Below are 18,952 nucleotides of genomic sequence, written 5' to 3' on the forward strand. Positions count from 1 at the left end.
ATATTAATCAACACTTGATTTCTTTGTTTTCATGATGCTGTTTGAAAAACAAAAATGTGCCCAAAATTTAGAAATGACATGAAACATACTTGTTCTTCAGCTCCACGATAGCCTGTACTGTCCTGTTGTTGTAGTACAGGTTGATCGTGCGGACCATTTTGGTGCGTTTCAGGTCACCGATTTTCACTGTGACCTTGCTGATGGTGTGGCTGCCGATGAGCTTGACCACCTGCTGTGTGGTGGTGTAGCGTGTGTCCACTTTGATCGATGACAGTTTGATGTTCTGAGAATAAAAGGAGTAACATGAGTTTGAATTATTTCCTCAACAAACCAACCCACCTGAGGTTGGAGGTTATGTTCCCTAAATCTAAACACTTGGCAATTCAGAAGGTATCCTGATTGGATTGGAGACTTATACACCAACACGTTAAGGAAAGATGCCTCCATCTTTTAATCCTTCAGTAAGTTCTGTAGCCTGCATAGCCTAAATCAGCTGATAACACAATGTACAAGGGAGTGTCCTGCTACTCAAACCATCACTGACCTAATTTTGACTTCTCCAGAAGTGGTGTTATAGATACGGTACAGAATCTTAAAGTGTGAGTATATTATCTTTGGAAATGAGGCGTTGTTATTGTTATTGTTAGGTCACGTACCGAGAAGGGAACTTCAGGGTTGTTGCACACCAAGCAGGGGTCACTCTCCAGGAAAAAGCCATCAAACTCCACCAAACCTGACAAAGTGCTGTGACAGAAACACACAAGACATTATTTAGTATCTGATATAATCTGCGTTTCATTTTCTTCTACTGCATACTGTAGATGAGGAGTCCTACTTGTAGATGTTGGAGTTGGGGTGGTTGGTTAGGATGTGGTTCTGTGTCCTCAGAATCTCCACAGCTTTCTGAGAGTATTCCTTCAGCTGGAGGAAGGGGAATTATCACATTATTTCCAAAGTGGTTTTCTACATTATAACAAAATAACAGTATACTAATGAGAATACATAAGGAAAATGTCATTGCACTTCAAAGCAGTATTTAAAAAAAAAAAAAAAAAAAAAAATCTAAGACTTATACAGAGACTGACTAAAATAAACACTGGAATTTCATAATCTGATCTCAAAAGAGTGCGTCACATCAGTTTCTAACCAACCTTTTTCTCAGTCTGTGGGGTCTTGAGGGAGAAGTATCCAAGCAGGTCGACAAATTGGGCAGCTTTGCGTCCGTAAGCTGGCAGCTCAGGCCAGATAGCCCAGGTGAGCTCCAACAATAGCTCCTGCTGAGTCTTACTGGAGTTCCTACAGAGAGGGGTCAAGATCAGACAAACCCATTCATTTATTCTGGTCGTATTGTGTCACTGCCTTATACAGTAAAGATAAAGCAGGAAGATTTTGAGTGTGAATCAGTGTGTGAGAGACTGAGTCACTGCCTTAAAGGAGTAGTTCAGCCAAAAAAGTACTTATTTTCTTTCAATTACAAAAACTAAAAAATCTCATGAATTCAAGGCTTCATTGGGTGTGTAATTGATAGAAAAATAATAATTTTGAGGGTGAACAACTCCTTTAAGGCTGCTTTATACTCTTAAGACAAGTGTCTTAGCAGTATAAAACAGCCTCTAAACTGTGTTTGTTCATTGTTTAAACTGTACCTATAGATATGCAGTGCCAAGCAATGGGCCTGCCAGCGCACGGCAGATGAGTTGGACTCGAGGAGAAAGCAGCGAAGGAACTGAATGAGAGTCTCCTTGTCGGCGAACTTGTTGAGCTGGCTGACCAGCGCCATGCACAGCTGGTCCTCTTGGCTGCCAACCCCATCACCTTTCCACCAACAGAAAAACAATCTCGATCAGATAACTGGCTTAAACTCACACAAATACATATTATCTCTGGGGTCAGTGATCAAAATGTATCAGTCAGATTTGACAGATTCCATTCCAATTGGCTATGACTGCCTTCCATTACATTTCACGCGCCTGGGTGGACAACCCAGCCTGGCTCAGAGAAGCGCACTTTTCTAGTAGGATATCGCACACTATGTGATGGACAAAGAGCGGACAAATGTGACAGAGGTATCTATTAAGTACTTAAAGTGAATGTGGTCATTTGTTGTTTCATCGTTTCCATTTCATTGGACGGAAAATCCCCCGTCTTCAAATACTACGTTCTTTGTAGGTTCAATAAATGACTTAAATTAGAGCCCGACCAATATATCGGATGTTATTTAACCAATGTGTAGTTTCGATTTATTTCCAAAATAGCAGATCTACAAGCTCACAACGTTGTGAAGTTATTTGGGATTATTTTCATTTATTTATAAGTTAAAAGTACTCAAATAGAAACTAATCAAATCTAAAAAAAAATGAATTCAAGGTTTTGCCCTCAGTTATCGTGGTCTAGGACTTTCCAAAATTGGCATCGAACCTAAAAATCAGGCATCGGTCGGGCTCTGTTGAAAATTAATGAACTTGAACATCTCTACTGCTGCCTCACCCTCCTTGTCTTTCTCCTTGTCTTCTTTTTTGCTCTTCTTACTGGAGGACTTGCTCTGGGAAGACTGGGAGGCTCCTGCCTGCCCACTACCGCCCGAGCCTCCTCCTGAGGAGGAAGAGGAGGTGCTGGCAACAACCTTGCTGCCGCACAGGGCACAGGAGAGGAGCTGGAGCAGGACTGGAGAAACACCTTCATCCACCAGGAAACTGACCTGGAGCAGGAAGTACAGCACGGCTGGAGGTGGGAAGACCAGAAGGGAGGAGGACCGGGAGGATAGAGATAAAATGATGGGATGGGAGGGAGGCAGGATAAGAGGGGAAGAAAGGACAGGATGAGAAACAAGACCGGATCTAATAATGGCCTCGCCTCTCAGTGGATCTCTGACATGTTGATAATGTCATATTGATGCCGGCATTGGGGGTCTGAGATTAAGAATTTATAAAATGTGAAAAATATTCACCCATTGAATAATATTTGCATACAGTACTACACTGAAATGAATGGAAACCAATCAATGGCTTCTTAGAATGCCAAGAAAACTCAGCATTAATGAAAAGTATACAGTATATGACTTCTAGAAACTGAGCTAAACATGAAAAAACATTGCCCTTTTAGTATACATTTATAGGGTGAAAATAATGTTCGGGGGCTGTTAGGGGTTAAGTGCCTTGCTCAAGGACTCTTCAACGCGTATATTGGGCAGACCGGGGGGAGGGGCAAACCGGTGACCTTACCAGATAGCCGATCTACCCACTAAGCTACTAAGCCTCCTAAGAGCCACCCCATAAACCATTAACACTACACTACACTACAGGGTTTCAAAGTTCAAAAAAAGAATCAAAGAAATGTACACAAAATCATGAGAAATAACTTACAGTCATCCTTCATACAGAATTTCTGCCAGTTGATGGTCCTCTGGGTAGCGATTTCAGCACAAGCCTTTAGATGTTCCATCTACAACAAAGGAAGAGAAATTAGTTAAAGGCAAGGTGACAGCATGTTTCAGCAAGCTGGTGGTTGGAAAGACATTTACGATTTATTTATTTATTTTATTTACCATTATACACTTATTTATATTTGATCTTTTTCTGATACATGTGGTATTAGGACTTAATCCAGTTTTTCTTAGGACTTAATCTAGTTTTTAGATGTTGTTTGTGATGCCAAACTTATTTCAATTAAATCTATGCAAAAATTCAACCTGACGTCCCTATTTTGCGCATGTCAAAAATTGCAGATTGTGTCGTATTGCGACGTGTTGTACTTTTGCCACACGTCACCATAGTACGACAAAGTACAAAATAAAGCTTCAGTAGTTAAGGCCTGGAATTTAGACATTTTAAGACTTTTTCCAGGACCCACAGGCGCACTGTAAAGACAAGCATAACATGGACATTCAAACGAAAAAGTGGAAACGGCTCCCACTTGTTTGAGGAATAAAGCTACACAACAGATGTAAATGTGTACGGTTGAATGCTCACCAGACTGATGAGTGTGTCGTACTGCAGGGCAGAGCCAGATGTGGCCGTGACCACGCCGGCCCGCAGGAAGATGCCCTGCTCCTCCAGGAGCTTCTTGATGCCGCGCATGTGAGAATCCAATGTGTGCAGATCTCGCAGCTGCCGGTACTTCTCCTTGGAACCGCAGATAAATAGCAGCAGCTTGCGGACCTGCCTCCTCACAAACGGTGTCTGCTGGATCATCAGATACTGAGGGGAAAAGGAGACAGAGTTGCAGCGTAGACAGAGTTCAGCGAAAGTAAATACAGATGTTTTGATCATATGACTATAGAGATAATGTGTACTGATTTGCGTGAGGTTTGAACAAGTAATATAGGAGTAGCAGTAAAATCGAAAAATATATTTTGCAAAAATCGGCCTCCTGGTGGCTCCTGGTAGCACTAAATGTGACTGAGTGATTTTCTTACCTCAGACAGGAAATAGAACCAGGAGTGGTCAAACACAGGAGGTGGGATGCGTGGGTTAGTGTCTGCGATCTTCTTGATTTGGTAGGGAAGCCGGAGCACCATCTCAGTCAGAAGCTGGGAGTAGGCCTCAAAAACATCAGCAGCATGACCCTAAGAGAGAGACAAACACAATCTTCAGTCAACAATGTAACTCAGTATTCATATTACTCTATATATGAATAGTAGTAAAAGTAAGAAATAAACTTGACAATTAGAAATTGCCTTTAGATATTTCATGAAAAAAGTCAAGTTTGAGAAATATTGAAAATTAAATTGAATTGAAAACGGACAAATTAAATAGCCTTTCTTTGAATGTATTCTATTTTTATATTTAGTGTGGTGATATGATGAAGATAACCGACTTTTACTGACAGATGGTTAAGTGATATATTTTACCACACCTCACAAAATAAAAGAAAAAGAAGATCAAAATGGAATATGATCAAACTAAACCAAGAAATGCTGGGAGCAGAGGAACAGGAGATGTTAACCGTCCATCCTCTACCTTGACGTATTGGCGCAGGAAGAAGGGGCTCATGTCAGGTGGAGAGGAGGCGGTGTGTGGGCGGAGGAGCTGGCTGGTGGCCACGGGCTCCTCCTCACCCTGCTGGCTCTTCCAGTACTCCAACAGGGACTTCAGCACATGGAGACAGTAGTCGATGGCACCCAAGCTGAGCAGGGCTGTTGCTGTGGCGTTGGAAATCAAAGACGACGACTAAAAAGGAAAAGAGACATAGATTTGACATAGGAAAGACTCTCCAATTGTGTAACCTTATTAGTGTTGCAGTGGATGGCTTTACTGGCCAGTCTAATTTTCTCCACACCACCCCTATGGTAATTTTGTCATCAGTATTTATGGAGGAAATGACCAAAATACTACAATACCACAGATCACCAAATACTACTGTGCTAGAACGGAATTTTGCATTTCAGCAATACACAGCTAGAGTACTTCAGCCGTCCATGTAATGCTATCGCCATTATACATTAATAGAAACTTTGAAGTCAGCAAGTCTTTGAGAGCATGATCTCTCTCTGCAGGGGGAGGACATACCTCAGAGGAGGATTTGGAGCCAGACTTTGTTCTAGACATGAAGACGCTGAGCAGTCTCATGATGACCAAGTGGACTTCATTGATGGAGCTACGCTCGTTCTTTTTGGACACATCCTGCCAAAAGAGACCAAAGTTAAAGCAATGATCAGACATCAAGTTAATGACACATACACAAGTTCCAGTTCCAGACCTGACTATCCCAAAATAAATCATCGAACACAATTTAATATATTGTGAGCATATTAATCATAGCTAAATGACACGAGAACAAGGGATGGATAGCCATCTGTTCAGTTGATCAGTTTTGGAGCATAAGATAAACAAAAACATCACCTCATCAACTTTTAACTTATGGTGTGAAATATAACATAATATTTATGGTCAACAAATGAGGAAATGGACCTTTCGATTCACAGTTGACCATTACACAATCAAACACAAGACAGACACATTCCAGTCCACACCTTTTTGTGCATGCCAAGCTCAGCAATTAGTTGTGCCAGGAGGTCATCTAGGGCACCCTTGTCCTTGTCGTCCTCTCCATCCAGGTCAGAGGTCAACATGAGGATGACCTGCATGTAAGGGATGGCGTGGACTCCACCCACGTTGTGCAGCTGTGGCAAATGTTGCAGCAGGCGCTCCAAGAGCATCAGACGCACCATGTGCAGCCTGTACGAAGTCGCATACAAAAAAAAACATGGACAGATAATTGAACACTAAATCTTTAGCAATTATTGTTTCGATTATCACCCTGTAAACAGAACAAAAACCTGCGCACAACGTTGATTATTTTTCCTAATTTGGGCTCTTTTGTCCGGTTGTATTGGTATGCTATGGCTTTACTATGTTGCGCTTACGTTATATGCAAATAATGTAAAAATGATCTGCAACTAAAACTTACCTAATGAAAAAGTCTACAGGTTCCGAAAAGAGACAACATTAAAATGAAACCTTAGTGTTTGTGGAACTACTGCTGACCTGTTGCTGGTGTGGATATCTCCCTCATTCTCTCCCTCTCCCTCCGAGCCGTCTCCCTCCTGCTGGGCTGTGGTGGTGCTGATGGCCCCGGTACTGGAGCTCACGCTGCCTGGACCCGCAGGGTGGCCCTCCACTGTCGTGTCCCCGTATGCACTGCTACGTCCTGACACTGCAATATGCATGAAAACAGGTACACGTACATAAAAACACAAGCAAAATGTATTAGAATCACAAAATATGAAACAAGTTATCTGAAATGAAGAATTCTCATTCAAAACCACTGTAAGCGACCACACACCGCTGTGTTCCCCTGCTACAGAGTCGATGGCAGATCCTCCACTCTCGGAGCCCACACTGCCACCGTGTTCTGCTGGAGATGTCCGCAGCGTGGAGCCGTCTGTGGCTGCAGTACTACCCTCATCATCTGATGCCGGGGCTGAAATGATAGCAACAGCTGTAACAGTAAATACACCTTAGCCTCTTCATCTGGTCACGACATTATAGATTACTTTGTGTATGATGAAACGATGCAAGAGACATTTTTAATTGGTGCAGTTGAGATGGAAATTTGCTCATGAAAAGTAAAATGAACTTAAAACTTTTGCATTGAAGTTTTAATTAAAAAAAACAACACACCCTCAGCCGATACAGACATGTGAAAGGAGGAAGATTGTAAAAAGAAAAAGAAAGAAAAAGGCCATTCCTCAAGGCATTCAATCCAGACTCAAAAAGATGAATAGAATGATTAGCAAAGCCTTGATCAATGGAAGGGGAGAGCACAAGGCCATGCCACAGTGCAGGGGTGTGGCAGTAGTGTGTGATGAAATGTCTCACTACCTGAAGCTGTGGTGTCAGAGAGTGTTCCAGCATCCAGGGAGGAGGAGCTGGGGGCCTGACCCGACAGACCAAGACTCTGGAGCCCAAGGGCGCTGCTGCTACTGCCTGAAAATTAGAAAATACGCCAAGTTACTCTTTGCATGAAATTGATTCACACAATCCATATTCCCTAACTCATACAATTTAGGCGACTGAGTACATAAACAAGACATGTTTAAAAAGCACAGTGAGGAACACTGCCGACCTTGTTGGTCCTGCTGCAGGCTGAGAGCGATGGCCAGCTCCACCATGGTTTCATCGTCTGCATCGGGAGGGATGTCCAGCATGGGTGGGAAGCCCTCTGCCCCTGCCAGCAGAGCCTCTAGGGGTGATGGGTTACCGTTGTTCACATTCTCTGCCGTTTCCAGCACCATGGACTCAGACTGAAACAAACAAACAAAAATCAAAAATGTTTTCATGCTTTAATTACGGTAGATGGGAGGCAGCTAGTCACTGAGCTTAGGCCGTGATGGAGTTTGAGAAGGAAAGAAATATCAATCTAATATCTACGGCAAATTCACTTCCAGTCTTAAAAGAATCAAACCTCAAAGAAATAAAGTTACTTCAAATTATGCCTGTCCTATAAAAAAATGGAAACACCACCTCATGGTGCCACAAAAGCAATGTCTCTCAAATGTATTTGTTGCCACAGATGCACTGAAGCATCCAATCTCAGTTGAAGAAGATTTCCTCACCACCATCTCAAAGTCTCCATGGTCCACTTCATTATGCTCCTGACTCTCCTGTCTGCCCTCATCTCCTACGGTTAGCACTGAAGACTGCATCTTGTCATCAGCATCATCATCATCGTCGTCATCTTTGTCACCTGAAAAGATAATGAGTCATGAATAAAACTCAATGCATCACCATGTACTGGTTTAGGCTTGAATTATACTTTGCAAATACATTTTATGCTGGTGTCATGCGTTGAGAATAGCAGATCCAAAAGCTCACAACGCATTGCAGCAACAAAGAATAAATCAGGCTATAGCTTTTTACAGGATGTCAAATGAAGCAGAGAGTATAATGCTTACCCATGGGCGTGTTAGAGCGTGGTGGAGAGGGAAGGGTCACATGGCGCCGTTTGTTTCTTGGTCGAAGCACTCTGATCAGCGCCTGCTTACAGGCAAAGCTCACAGATGTATCCTAGGTTAAAAAAGAAAGAAAGAAATGTGTTTACAACCAAAGTAACCTTTTCTCAGAAACATGCATATATTCCGTGTATTTGTGTACCAGCCACTATGGCAGACAACCAGCTATAGTTTGGATGTCCTATTCTAAAAATGTTATTTGTTAAATTACTAGCTGACAATAAATGCGTTTCCATCACTTTGTCTCTATACAAAAGATCATATCTTTAGATACACATTTTAATAACTCACATCCTTTAATTCCAGGGGACGTGACCATTACAAATACTTACTGGGCACAGCAACATTTGCATGTATATCTTCGAGGCTACATTGATGTAGTCCAGTTCACAGGTGCAGTATCCATGGATAATGTCCACCAGAGCATTTACTGTTGCTTCTACATGGGTCAGACCTGGAAGAGCAAAAAACATGATTGACAGTTTGACAGCCCAAAGCATAATATCTCACGTTTATATTTATAGAATGTAACAATTTCAGAGAGAGTGAACAACCACTTGATTACGGTATCGATAACGATAAGTGTCCAACATATAATCAGTTAAGAGTTAAGATCATAACATGTATATATGTTAGAATTTTGGTTTTAAACAATGAATAATTCTATATCTTGGCTATAAAGGTAGATCATTTCTATTCATTTAGAATGTTCACTGTAGTAAAAAGGAAAAAAGTAATAAAACTCATTATCAATATTCATAATGCCATACCTTGCAAAGCAACTATGATTTTCATTTGAGCCACATTAGTTAAGTCCTTCAGACATCTGCTGCTCTCGCAGGACGTGAGCAGACAAGCCATCTATCAAGCAAAGTTTTCATTTACCTGGCAGACAGGCAGGAGCCAGGAAGGCGTTCTTTGGTTTGAGGGCGTGGAGTTTCCAGAAGTTATTCATCAGCTGCATGATAAAGTTAGAGCTCTCGATCTCCCCTGGCTTTTGACAATCCTCCATTTCTGGTTAAAAATGACAAATTTAAGAAAGGAATCATTGGTTTTCACTTACATTTTACATTAATAAAGCACTCTTTGAGACGATTCAAATAGTCTCCTACCAGAGTCATGGAGCGGTGACTTGTTCTCTGTGAAGTGGACCAGGTTGTTGGGTCTCATGATGGCGATGGAACGAGCTGTAATCACCAGCCTCTGGAAGACATCAGGGTCCAGCTCTCTGCCCTCACGGCTGCAACTGTTCAGACACTGCACTGCATTACCCAGCAAGGACTGGTCCTAAGGAAGGGAAACAGCCATGTTTAGTGCTTTTGATATGGGGTCTGTGAGCTATGCTAGTAACATTAGCCCCGTTACTCATACCAGTTGAATTTGGTTTAGGATGTTAAGGTCTTCATAGGTTGTGGAAATCTTCTCAGTTCCTATCTATTTCTGAAAGTGTAAATGATCTTTTTCCTATTATTATGAACTTCTTCTGTATCTTTGTCACTTATGTATTCTGAGTAGTGAATATGATGTACAGTAGGAGATGTGTACTGTAGGGACAGAAACACATACAGTAGAGTAGACATCATACCTAACCTAATTCTACTGATCTTTAAAGTCAACATTAAAACTGTAGGTTACTACAGTTTCTATCCAGTGGACGCATGCCATTTTACATGACTTAAATACATTTTAATTATATATTTATTTATTTTTATGTTAACAACATCACTGATCATGTTTTGTCAATGATTTCTTCTGGAGTAAAAAACCTCTGAGCAAAGTTGTTTTATAGTTGCAGTTTGTACCTTGTGGTTGTGGTAGGCTGTGCGGCTGGTATGCAAGCTGGCCAGAAGTCCTTTGGTCTGCTGCTGTACACCAGCTGGGGTCGGCATGGAGAGGAGCAGGGTAGCCAGCTCTAGTGCTGCAGCCTTGTTTTTTTCCTGAAAAAGAAAAGAAAAAGAGATGGAGAGAGGTACAAAGAAGACAGAGACAGAAAGGTGGTAACAGAGACACAGTCACACAGATAACTCTCACAACAGATTGAGTGGCAATATTCACTCACGCTCATCATTTCATTTAAGAAGCTAATCTAAAGTAAAATTTCAGCCAAAATCTCTGTTTACCTTCTCACTGGAGGAACACACTGCGAAGCAGCTTTCCAGAGCTTCAAGGGAGCTGACCACCAATCTGTAATAGACAAATGGTCAAAAGCTGCTTCTACTGTAGACTGAATTTAAAATTACTCAGCCAAAAAGTCTAACAAATAAAATCACAGCCTGATGCAGCCTGTGCAAGTACTGTCAAATTAAAAACAATAATTGTAATTTAGACTAACAAATTTCAGTCAACAATGTTTGCATCACCAGAAAAATCTCAAACTTATGGGAGACATTTTATTTTAAAATATCCTTTAAATGTGTATTAATTAAAAGTGCACAATAATTGGTATTAAGACAAAAAATACAAAAGGAGAGTAAAGGAGAAGTGCTTAAGCCAAATGATTTGAATACTGTTAACAAGTTAATACACTAAGCTCATTGTAAAAAATAAAATGTCACCCTCTTAATTTTAACAGCAAACTTTTTGATGACATAATGGCATGTTCACATTAACAAGCATGGACACACAAAACTGGCAAACATGCACAAACCAGACACACAAGCAGAGAAAGGGCAAGTTACTAACCGGTCCAGGGTTGATAAGGACTCAGTTTCACAACTTTTTTATTGTAAATTGGAGGGCAAAAGAAAAAAAAACACAAAAGAACAAAAAAAGTGTGAGGATCACAGAAAGAAAACACATGTGAAAGAATAAATGACTCTGTTTAACAGAAGAGAGGCATGCGAGAAAAGATGACATTGTGGTCAGTAGCCATGCATTGGACATGTTCACTCGTAATAATGTAACATAAACAGACTCTCTGTGGCAAGCTACAATGTGTCTTTATAAAAAGCTTTGTAAATTCTGTATTTAGATACGTGTATAAATAAATATGTTTACACTATAAATATATACAACAAATGAAAATAGTTTTTAATATGATTATCAGCATACTAAACTGAGTCGGAAGGGATTCCTGGATGCCAACCGTTTTTGTCTTAAAACATGACCCCCGCCCTCAAGATGAACATCCCCTTACCTCTCTAGTACGCTGCCACTGGTGGTGGTGGGCGTGGCTATGTCGCCATCTGATGAGCCATTGCCCTGGTTGAGATTGGGGCTGCAGACGTTGTTGACAGAGGCGGAGGAGAAGTCCTCAGGTGGTTCCTCAGGCCATCCAAACTGTTCCTTGGTCTTACCGTATATTTTGATAGAGTCCAGCATGGTCACTCCAGCCGGGTCAACGGACGCTCCAACTTTGAGAGAAGAATGAAAATAAATAGAAGCGCAATTACTTACTTTTCAAGTCTCAAGACGCGCTTCAATTTCTTATAAGAAGGTATATGAGGCATATCCGGAAAATGAGATTGTATTGTAATCTTTAGGAGCGGTACTACTCTGCAGCCGGTCTCACTTTTATTTGCCAATCATGAGGAAATTTGTATTCCCATGCATGAAAATAAAACTACCAGTAGGTCAACTTCCTCAATTGTTTACTGTTGGCTAAAACTGAAAATTGCTAAAGCTTTGCACCTTTCACCAAAATGTAGGCCCAAGTGAGCAGAAATGATCAGATGCTTTTGAGCTGGCAGGAATTATTATTATTAAGTTATTCTCAAAAACTGTAAAATGAATGAAAACTACCTCCTCCCACATCTTTTGCTCAACTGACAGCAAACTCACTAAACTGCATCTTCAGACAGTCCTCCACAAGATTTTGGCCAAAGTGAATCAAAATATATAAACAAAAGGAAACTACCAAAACTTTAAACAGTACTGTAAACAGCTACTTAAAATAAAGTTCCAATATTCTTGAAAATAAATTCTGATGTCATGGAAAATTGAATGTGGTAAATGTATCTCAAAAACATTTCAGATATATATTTTTTTTTGGCACAGCTAGGAAGGGAAAGAGGCGTACCGCACCATCTAGATAGAAACACTGCGGCACGACAGCGGAGCTAACAACACTGCAGAGCTCAAGACACTGATGCTAGACAGGAGGGTGTGGATTCAGGAGTCCCGAGTTGGTGTTGGCTAGTGCGCACTCTCGCATCGCATCATCACAATCTTTGTAAAAAATAATATTGCATACATTTCTGTCGTCTAGAATGAGTATAAGAATTCTCAGAATTTTGTGTTGATGACTGAATTTCTGGCATGTATTTAAAATTTCTCCCTTGGCAAGTAGCTCTGAAGTTCTTGACTTGTCATTGATGTCTAAGGTTGTGAGTTTGATGCAGAATTAACCGGTTGTGTGAATTGGAGACATAAAACTTTAACGTTTAATAATTTTAGTCTGGACAGTACTGTGGATGGACCTCCCTGTATTTCTCATTTGCCTTCCTCCTTGCCATCTCTTCCTTTCTTACCAAAGATGGAGAGCTTCTTGTCAGCCTGCAGGGCCTCCTCTCTAGTGAAGGGCAAGTCGAACCAGCGGGCACGTGTCAGGTTTATCTGCATGGTGCGACCAAAGAGCTCCAGGTAGGACGGAGCCCTCTCGATGGCCTGAGTGCCCACCTGTACCCGCATCCCTGTCATCACCATGGAGCTGTTGTTGTTGACTGCTTCTATGGTGAACCCGCCGGGCTGGACAGCAAAAACAGTTATGATGATGACAGAATTAATCTTATTTATCTGACTAGGGTAGATGTGAAGAGTTATCTACTGTAAATGGGTCCCCTTGCAATGGCAAGCCATTCATCAGCAATCTAGCAACATGGAACGCATAAAATGTTAGGCGAGTAAATTCTTCAATTGGCTTTCCATTGCTTGACGTAGTTAGTTAGTTTAATGGATGGTTGAAAAATAGCTGAGCATGATTCAAAGACTTTGTGCATGAATGCATGCACAACAAAACCAACCATGGTGTCAGTGCTCATACCTTGGTGTTGGCGACATACATCCCAGTGGAATTGAGTCTGTGTTTGATCTGCTGTCCGTTGTAGACCTGCAGTAGGTCATTGCCTCCAAACTCCACCTCTGTCAGTTGCTGATTGTGCTCAAAGAAATCCACGGGGAAGGTCACCTGACTGGAGGTCCGTGTGGCTGCAGTCAAAGTCAACATAGTTAAACGCACTGGAAGATTTAATGAATGTACAAGTGAATTCAGTGGAGGATGTAAGCTTTATAACAGGATTCATCATTTAGGATTAGGATTTTCTAGCTTTGGCTATTCTGCTCTTTTTTTTTTTCTTTTTACCTAATAGGATTGAGCATCCAAACACTCACTGTCTGGGGTCTGTATTTACCTGGTTAACAGCCAAAGTAGTGGGTGTACAGTATATTGGAACCTAAGAAACCATCATCCTTCCCCGTTTACTCACTGGTAGCAGCTGCCTTGCGCTTGCGTACTGGCTTCATGATGCTGATACCACAGCTGGGCTGCAGTGAGGGCTGGAGCCAGTAAGATGTGTTGTCTACATTGGCCATGTAAATACGCAGGCTACCATCCTCGCACAGCAAAATCATGGTGGTTCGCTGTTGCTCATTGCTGGCAGTATGGCGGATAGCCACCATGTCTTGAATCTGAGGATAAGGGAGAAAAGTGGTACATTATTTCTAAGAAATGAAACTTAAATGAGTTAAATCCATAATTAAACTCGACAGGCAAATTCATACATGGTTTCCATGATTAGTGTTGTCATATTGTGTTTTATCAGTCAGTTCAGTGAAAACCAAATGCTCATCTTTAGTGGCTCTTGATAATCCCAAAAATAAATGTGTACAATGTATCTACAACTATCTCCACTAAAATCATGTTCAAATTAAACATGTTATTTCACAATTATGCTCCAAAAATGCTCAGTGATTCTTCCATATCAGGCACTGGTCTGACCCTCACCTTAGCCTTGGCAGGCAATGTTTTGATCTCCTGGATCAGGAAGGTGTCTGGTTTGACCATGATGACCAGAGGAATGCCTGTTGTCTGCTGCACACAGCACACCAGACCTGGGTGGTTCATTACCTCGGACCACTGACACAAAGCAGGAGACATCTTACTGCTGCCACCATTTGAACTGTGAAGAGGGACGGAGTGGAGATTAACGGAATGAGTGGTTGTGGCCAGTATGTCTATTATACTCATCTGGTCACCAACCATAAACCACTTGAACCCTAGAGTCCGTATTTTGGGCATGTCACAATAGGTGAACATTCTGTGGAAATAGGCAATCATTCTACAAAAATATCTGAGAAAATGAGGGGGCCAACGATAGACAAGTGGTTTATACCAGATCCCATTGTAGTATTTAAATCTATTATAAATAAAATTATTATCTGATATTTTACTGTTATTAATTAGAAATTCAACATCGCCTGTTAAACAGCTTCCTGCCCTGGTTAAAGAGTGTGAGGTTTCAGTTCCAGTTACCCTTTGATGTTGATGGTAAAGAGTCTCTGGACATCGGTGGTGCTACGGCTGATGGTGGCAGCAAATGACTTGCCCTGGCTGTAGCTGAAGAACAGCATCTGGAGCACATGGGAGTAGTAGACCGACACGCCACCTCCGGCTACCTGACCGTTGCTATCCTGCAGTCATGAGCATAGAAAATAGAGGAATAATGTCAGCATTTTAAAATGACAATGTGTGTTTCTTGTCTTTCCGTCATACATGTCTTGTTTAAAGTGCCAAATAGGTATAATTTTTATAAAAACATGCAAACTCCACACAGAGAGGCCCTTTCACCAACCCCACCTAGGGTATGGGCACTGATGACGCGGAGGAGAAGACACAGCGTCCCCGGCGGGAATTGAACCCAGGACCTTCTAGCTGTGAGGCGACAGCGCTACTGACTGCGCCACTATGCCCTCCAATGTTTTTATTTTTTAAATAATCTTTTCCAAAAAAAAAAAAACCCAAAAAATATCCATATTTTTCCCTTTCTTTTGAGAAATTTTGGGCATAATCAACATACCATAAATGTAAGTTCAATTGCTTTGATCTCTATTTTTGCATTCTACTACCAATGCCTCTAACAAAAACTCATTACGACTAAAGTGTATCCAAGGAGCAGTTTCTGCTTCTCTAAAACGTCAGATGAGAGCCAATTTTTCAGCAGTGTTGATGTGAAACTAGTGTTAAATAACCTTCAGGTCTTCATGTGTGATCTCCAACACATTGGTGACGTAGAATGGGCCGTGTTGGGCACTGCTAGACTCGTCCATGACCTGGGTGTACATGTAGCCTGCCGAGGACATGATGACGATGATGTTCTTCCCCTCTTCATTGAAGAGGAACGTAGCGTCCCGGATCTTGGAGCTCGGGAGCAGAAAGTAGTACATGGGACTGAGGGCGTCCACAGACAGGTCATAGATCTGATCAGAAAGGAAACAAAGATAATGTTAAAAATAGAGTATTAGAAATGTTGAATTCCATGGCAATGGAAATCCAGCCAGTAGAAGACCAATATAGTGTAGTCGTACTTGGAACTCTGCTGCTGGTAAGGCTAACACAAAATCCTACATACCTTAACAAAGTCAGCTGTGATGATGGCAAGTTCAGTCTGAGAGCCAGGCAGCCAGATAGCTTTGATGATAAAGTTGCCAGTGGCTAGCTGTGGATGCAACACCAGGTGGTCTGACACAGAGCCTGTACTGCTAAACGTCAGAACATGACAGTCCTGTGAGTGGAGAGGAGATTGATGCAGAGACAGTTAGGTCGGAGAACAACATCTAAATCTTTGCTAAATGAATCAATGCGTGGGAGGTATTGTTTAAAAAGCTTCGGACCTTGAGACCACACACGGCCAGGTAGTCTTCATTACAGGGGTTTCCTGTCAGGCTTAGGACAGTGAAGGGGACGGGAGCCGAGGCCAGGCGGGTCAGTGTCAGCTTCCTCTTGCTGGAGTCAGCCTGCTTCAGGAGGGCAGACAGCTGCAGAACCGTTATCTGTCAAGAAGGGGAAAAACAGGAGGAGGAGGCAAAAAAGGTTTTAAGGGGACATCAGACATTTGGAAACTGAACACTAGGTTAAGGAGCTCGCTATATGGACTTTTATGAAACACAATCAAGGTGGATGAATCCATATCATATTCTCAGTGTAACTGAACAGCAGTTACATTTTTTAATATGTCCTCTTTAGTGCTTCATTGAGATCCATGAAGACCACTGACAGATTTAGATTACAGACAGAGTGATTCATTCATTGTTATTTTTAACAATGTTTTACAACTGAATTCAGTCACACACCTTGCCCTTCTCATGACTGACAGCGAGGTGCTGGCGACGGCCGTGGGGGGATGAGAGGACACACATTGCCACACGCCGCAGGACATGGGCACTGATAAGCTGCCGGATGGTCTGGCCCTGGTCACCGCTGTAGTTCATCCGCACGTTCTCAAATGCTCCTTCCTGGGAGCCGAGTGTGGGCACCTGAGGGAACAACAGAACATTTCATTAAGGAGACCAATTAGTTTAATGTGGTCTCTTTCTAATCTAGTCTTCAACCTCATCCATGGTTAGGGGTGTGACGATTATGGATTTTGATGGTACGATTACAGTGAGAGAAATAATCACGGTTTCACAATTATTACGCGTACATTTATTTTATACAGTTCTGGTTGTATAAAATCACATGAGTAATTTAGAGATATTATATTTTGACACAATTTCTTTGTTGGCTTTTTTAACAGTTGCTGCCTTTCAAAACACAAATAATACAGTGGCCAAATAATGCAGTAGCCAAATACATACAAAATAATGAATACAAATTAACAAAGGTGGATCTCTCTGAAGTAAATAAAAACCTTATCAATACATACAAAAGCTACATGCCTCTTCTACTGTATTACAAAATAAAATGTTCAGTTCTACCTTTATTTTGGACCCGAGTAGAGAATTATTATTTTGAATTTTTATATCACTGAGCTTACGATTAAATAATTGTGACGTTTAATGCTAAAACCGGTTAATAGTCCCATCCCTATCCATGGTACGTGACAACAGCAGTAATATTAATATATATATATATATATATATATATATATATATATATATTAATATATATATATATATATATATATATATATATATATATATATATATATATATATATATATAAGTTTTGAAATGACATTTAGAATTTGAGTATAAATAGTCATTATGCACTGTATTCAGACAATGAAGAGGATTGCCAACACCCTAGTACTGTCTCTTAAGCAGCTAAATCTAATTAAGTATAGGAAGGGGGTGTGTCTGATAAAAATAATATCAAATATCTAAATACTGAATCAAGCAACTTAAAAACTGTCCGGGGTGCTCACAAAAGCCTCAGTAGATGTTAAAATGACCCCAAGCATGTTTGAAAGTGAAATAACCCTTTAAATAATACCAATTAATTGAAATACAAATATTTCATAAACTTCATATACTACAAGAATTACCATGATATTGACAAATGACAAGGAATCAAAAAAGCACAAACGATACCATTATGTCATCATACCATTAACTGATCGGTCATCTCCACAGTCTTGTCCTGGGTGTGCAGTTCATTGAGGGCCTGCTGGGCACGACTGCTGCTTCCCACAGCAGATGCCTGCTGGAAGTTTGTCTGGATGGCGTCCATCAGGAAGATGATCATTTCCAGAACGACTGCTGCAGTGGACGACCCCAGCTGGAATGTAGGAGGAAGAAGAGGAGTCAAAGAGAGTCAAAAGACTGGAATCATGCAAACCAGGAAGACAACATGGTTGTGGACCAATTATTGATCTTAGCAATATATTCTACAGTATCTAATAGCCTGGACAATATTTCCAAAGAAAAGCAGAGAAACGGCTAACAATAATATAATAATAACTAACAGGGCAAGAGAGAATAAATGAGAGCGATAGACAGGGAGAAGGAAAGATAGAGCTGCACAGACAGAGAGGCAAAGAGTGACAGTGCAAGTGAGACTGATTTACAAGGACCCTGCCCCTCACCACTTGTGTCAGAAGCTCTTCCTGGCAGCCCTCGATGCTCTTGCACACGCTGCTTTTCTTCGGCCTGTCCTCATCACCAGCTTTGCCGTCACAGATGGTGACCTTGCCCTTGTCGGAGGGCGAAGCATTCTGGTGGCGAATGGCGCTCTCGGGCATTCGCAGCTCGCTCTGGAACGCTGACGACTCTTTGAGGGTGGATCCCATTCCACTGCTTGGGCTGCGTTTGACCAAGGCCTGTAGTGATGACGGGACCAAGAAGGCAAGGTCAGGAGAGGAACATGGTAGAAATGCACGTACACACAGTTTGCTGTGTCAAACACAAGCTTTTCATACATGGATACACTTCTAAGCATCTCTCTTTTGCTGTCTTTTGACAACATTTTACATTTTCTGATTAAACAGGTATAAAGGCAGGTCAACTGGATGGTGTGTGAGAGGATGTGCTGGATGGCAATTAAAACTAACTCTAAGGATAAATAAG

At 41.4% G+C, this 18,952-nt stretch overlaps 1 protein-coding gene across 10 annotated transcripts in view; it reads right to left on the bottom strand.

Moving 5' to 3' along the window:
- Positions 1 to 18,952, bottom strand: part of ubr4 (ubiquitin protein ligase E3 component n-recognin 4) — a 62,553-nt gene that overhangs the window by 17,165 nt on the left and 26,436 nt on the right. For 8 of the 10 annotated variants that reach the window (XM_084069867.1, XM_084069866.1, XM_084069862.1 and 5 more), the window contains 36 exons: positions 18,472 to 18,705; positions 17,994 to 18,164; positions 16,739 to 16,921; positions 16,280 to 16,438; positions 16,018 to 16,170; positions 15,638 to 15,865; positions 14,922 to 15,079; positions 14,394 to 14,568; positions 13,876 to 14,077; positions 13,434 to 13,597; positions 12,922 to 13,138; positions 11,589 to 11,805; positions 11,135 to 11,167; positions 10,573 to 10,636; positions 10,255 to 10,389; positions 9,565 to 9,739; positions 9,338 to 9,466; positions 8,785 to 8,906; positions 8,396 to 8,507; positions 8,057 to 8,187; positions 7,567 to 7,744; positions 7,323 to 7,427; positions 6,784 to 6,921; positions 6,486 to 6,654; positions 5,972 to 6,176; positions 5,508 to 5,621; positions 4,959 to 5,168; positions 4,415 to 4,564; positions 3,969 to 4,196; positions 3,363 to 3,441; positions 2,488 to 2,721; positions 1,647 to 1,815; positions 1,152 to 1,296; positions 836 to 921; positions 657 to 744; positions 90 to 283 (listed from right to left, as the gene is read on the bottom strand). In XM_084069867.1, the coding sequence (XP_083925993.1) occupies positions 90 to 283; positions 657 to 744; positions 836 to 921; positions 1,152 to 1,296; positions 1,647 to 1,815; positions 2,488 to 2,721; positions 3,363 to 3,441; positions 3,969 to 4,196; positions 4,415 to 4,564; positions 4,959 to 5,168; positions 5,508 to 5,621; positions 5,972 to 6,176; positions 6,486 to 6,654; positions 6,784 to 6,921; positions 7,323 to 7,427; positions 7,567 to 7,744; positions 8,057 to 8,187; positions 8,396 to 8,507; positions 8,785 to 8,906; positions 9,338 to 9,466; positions 9,565 to 9,739; positions 10,255 to 10,389; positions 10,573 to 10,636; positions 11,135 to 11,167; positions 11,589 to 11,805; positions 12,922 to 13,138; positions 13,434 to 13,597; positions 13,876 to 14,077; positions 14,394 to 14,568; positions 14,922 to 15,079; positions 15,638 to 15,865; positions 16,018 to 16,170; positions 16,280 to 16,438; positions 16,739 to 16,921; positions 17,994 to 18,164; positions 18,472 to 18,705 (5,654 nt within the window). The remainder of the gene's footprint in view (positions 1 to 89; positions 284 to 656; positions 745 to 835; positions 922 to 1,151; positions 1,297 to 1,646; positions 1,816 to 2,487; positions 2,722 to 3,362; positions 3,442 to 3,968; positions 4,197 to 4,414; positions 4,565 to 4,958; positions 5,169 to 5,507; positions 5,622 to 5,971; positions 6,177 to 6,485; positions 6,655 to 6,783; positions 6,922 to 7,322; positions 7,428 to 7,566; positions 7,745 to 8,056; positions 8,188 to 8,395; positions 8,508 to 8,784; positions 8,907 to 9,337; positions 9,467 to 9,564; positions 9,740 to 10,254; positions 10,390 to 10,572; positions 10,637 to 11,134; positions 11,168 to 11,588; positions 11,806 to 12,921; positions 13,139 to 13,433; positions 13,598 to 13,875; positions 14,078 to 14,393; positions 14,569 to 14,921; positions 15,080 to 15,637; positions 15,866 to 16,017; positions 16,171 to 16,279; positions 16,439 to 16,738; positions 16,922 to 17,993; positions 18,165 to 18,471; positions 18,706 to 18,952) is intronic. The other 2 variants (XM_084069859.1, XM_084069863.1) reach the window with 1 other exon arrangement.

This window comes from Gymnoscopelus microlampas (genome assembly GCF_963454915.1).
Source record: "Gymnoscopelus microlampas genome assembly, chromosome: 10".
Lineage (NCBI taxonomy): Eukaryota > Metazoa > Chordata > Actinopteri > Myctophiformes > Myctophidae > Gymnoscopelus > Gymnoscopelus microlampas.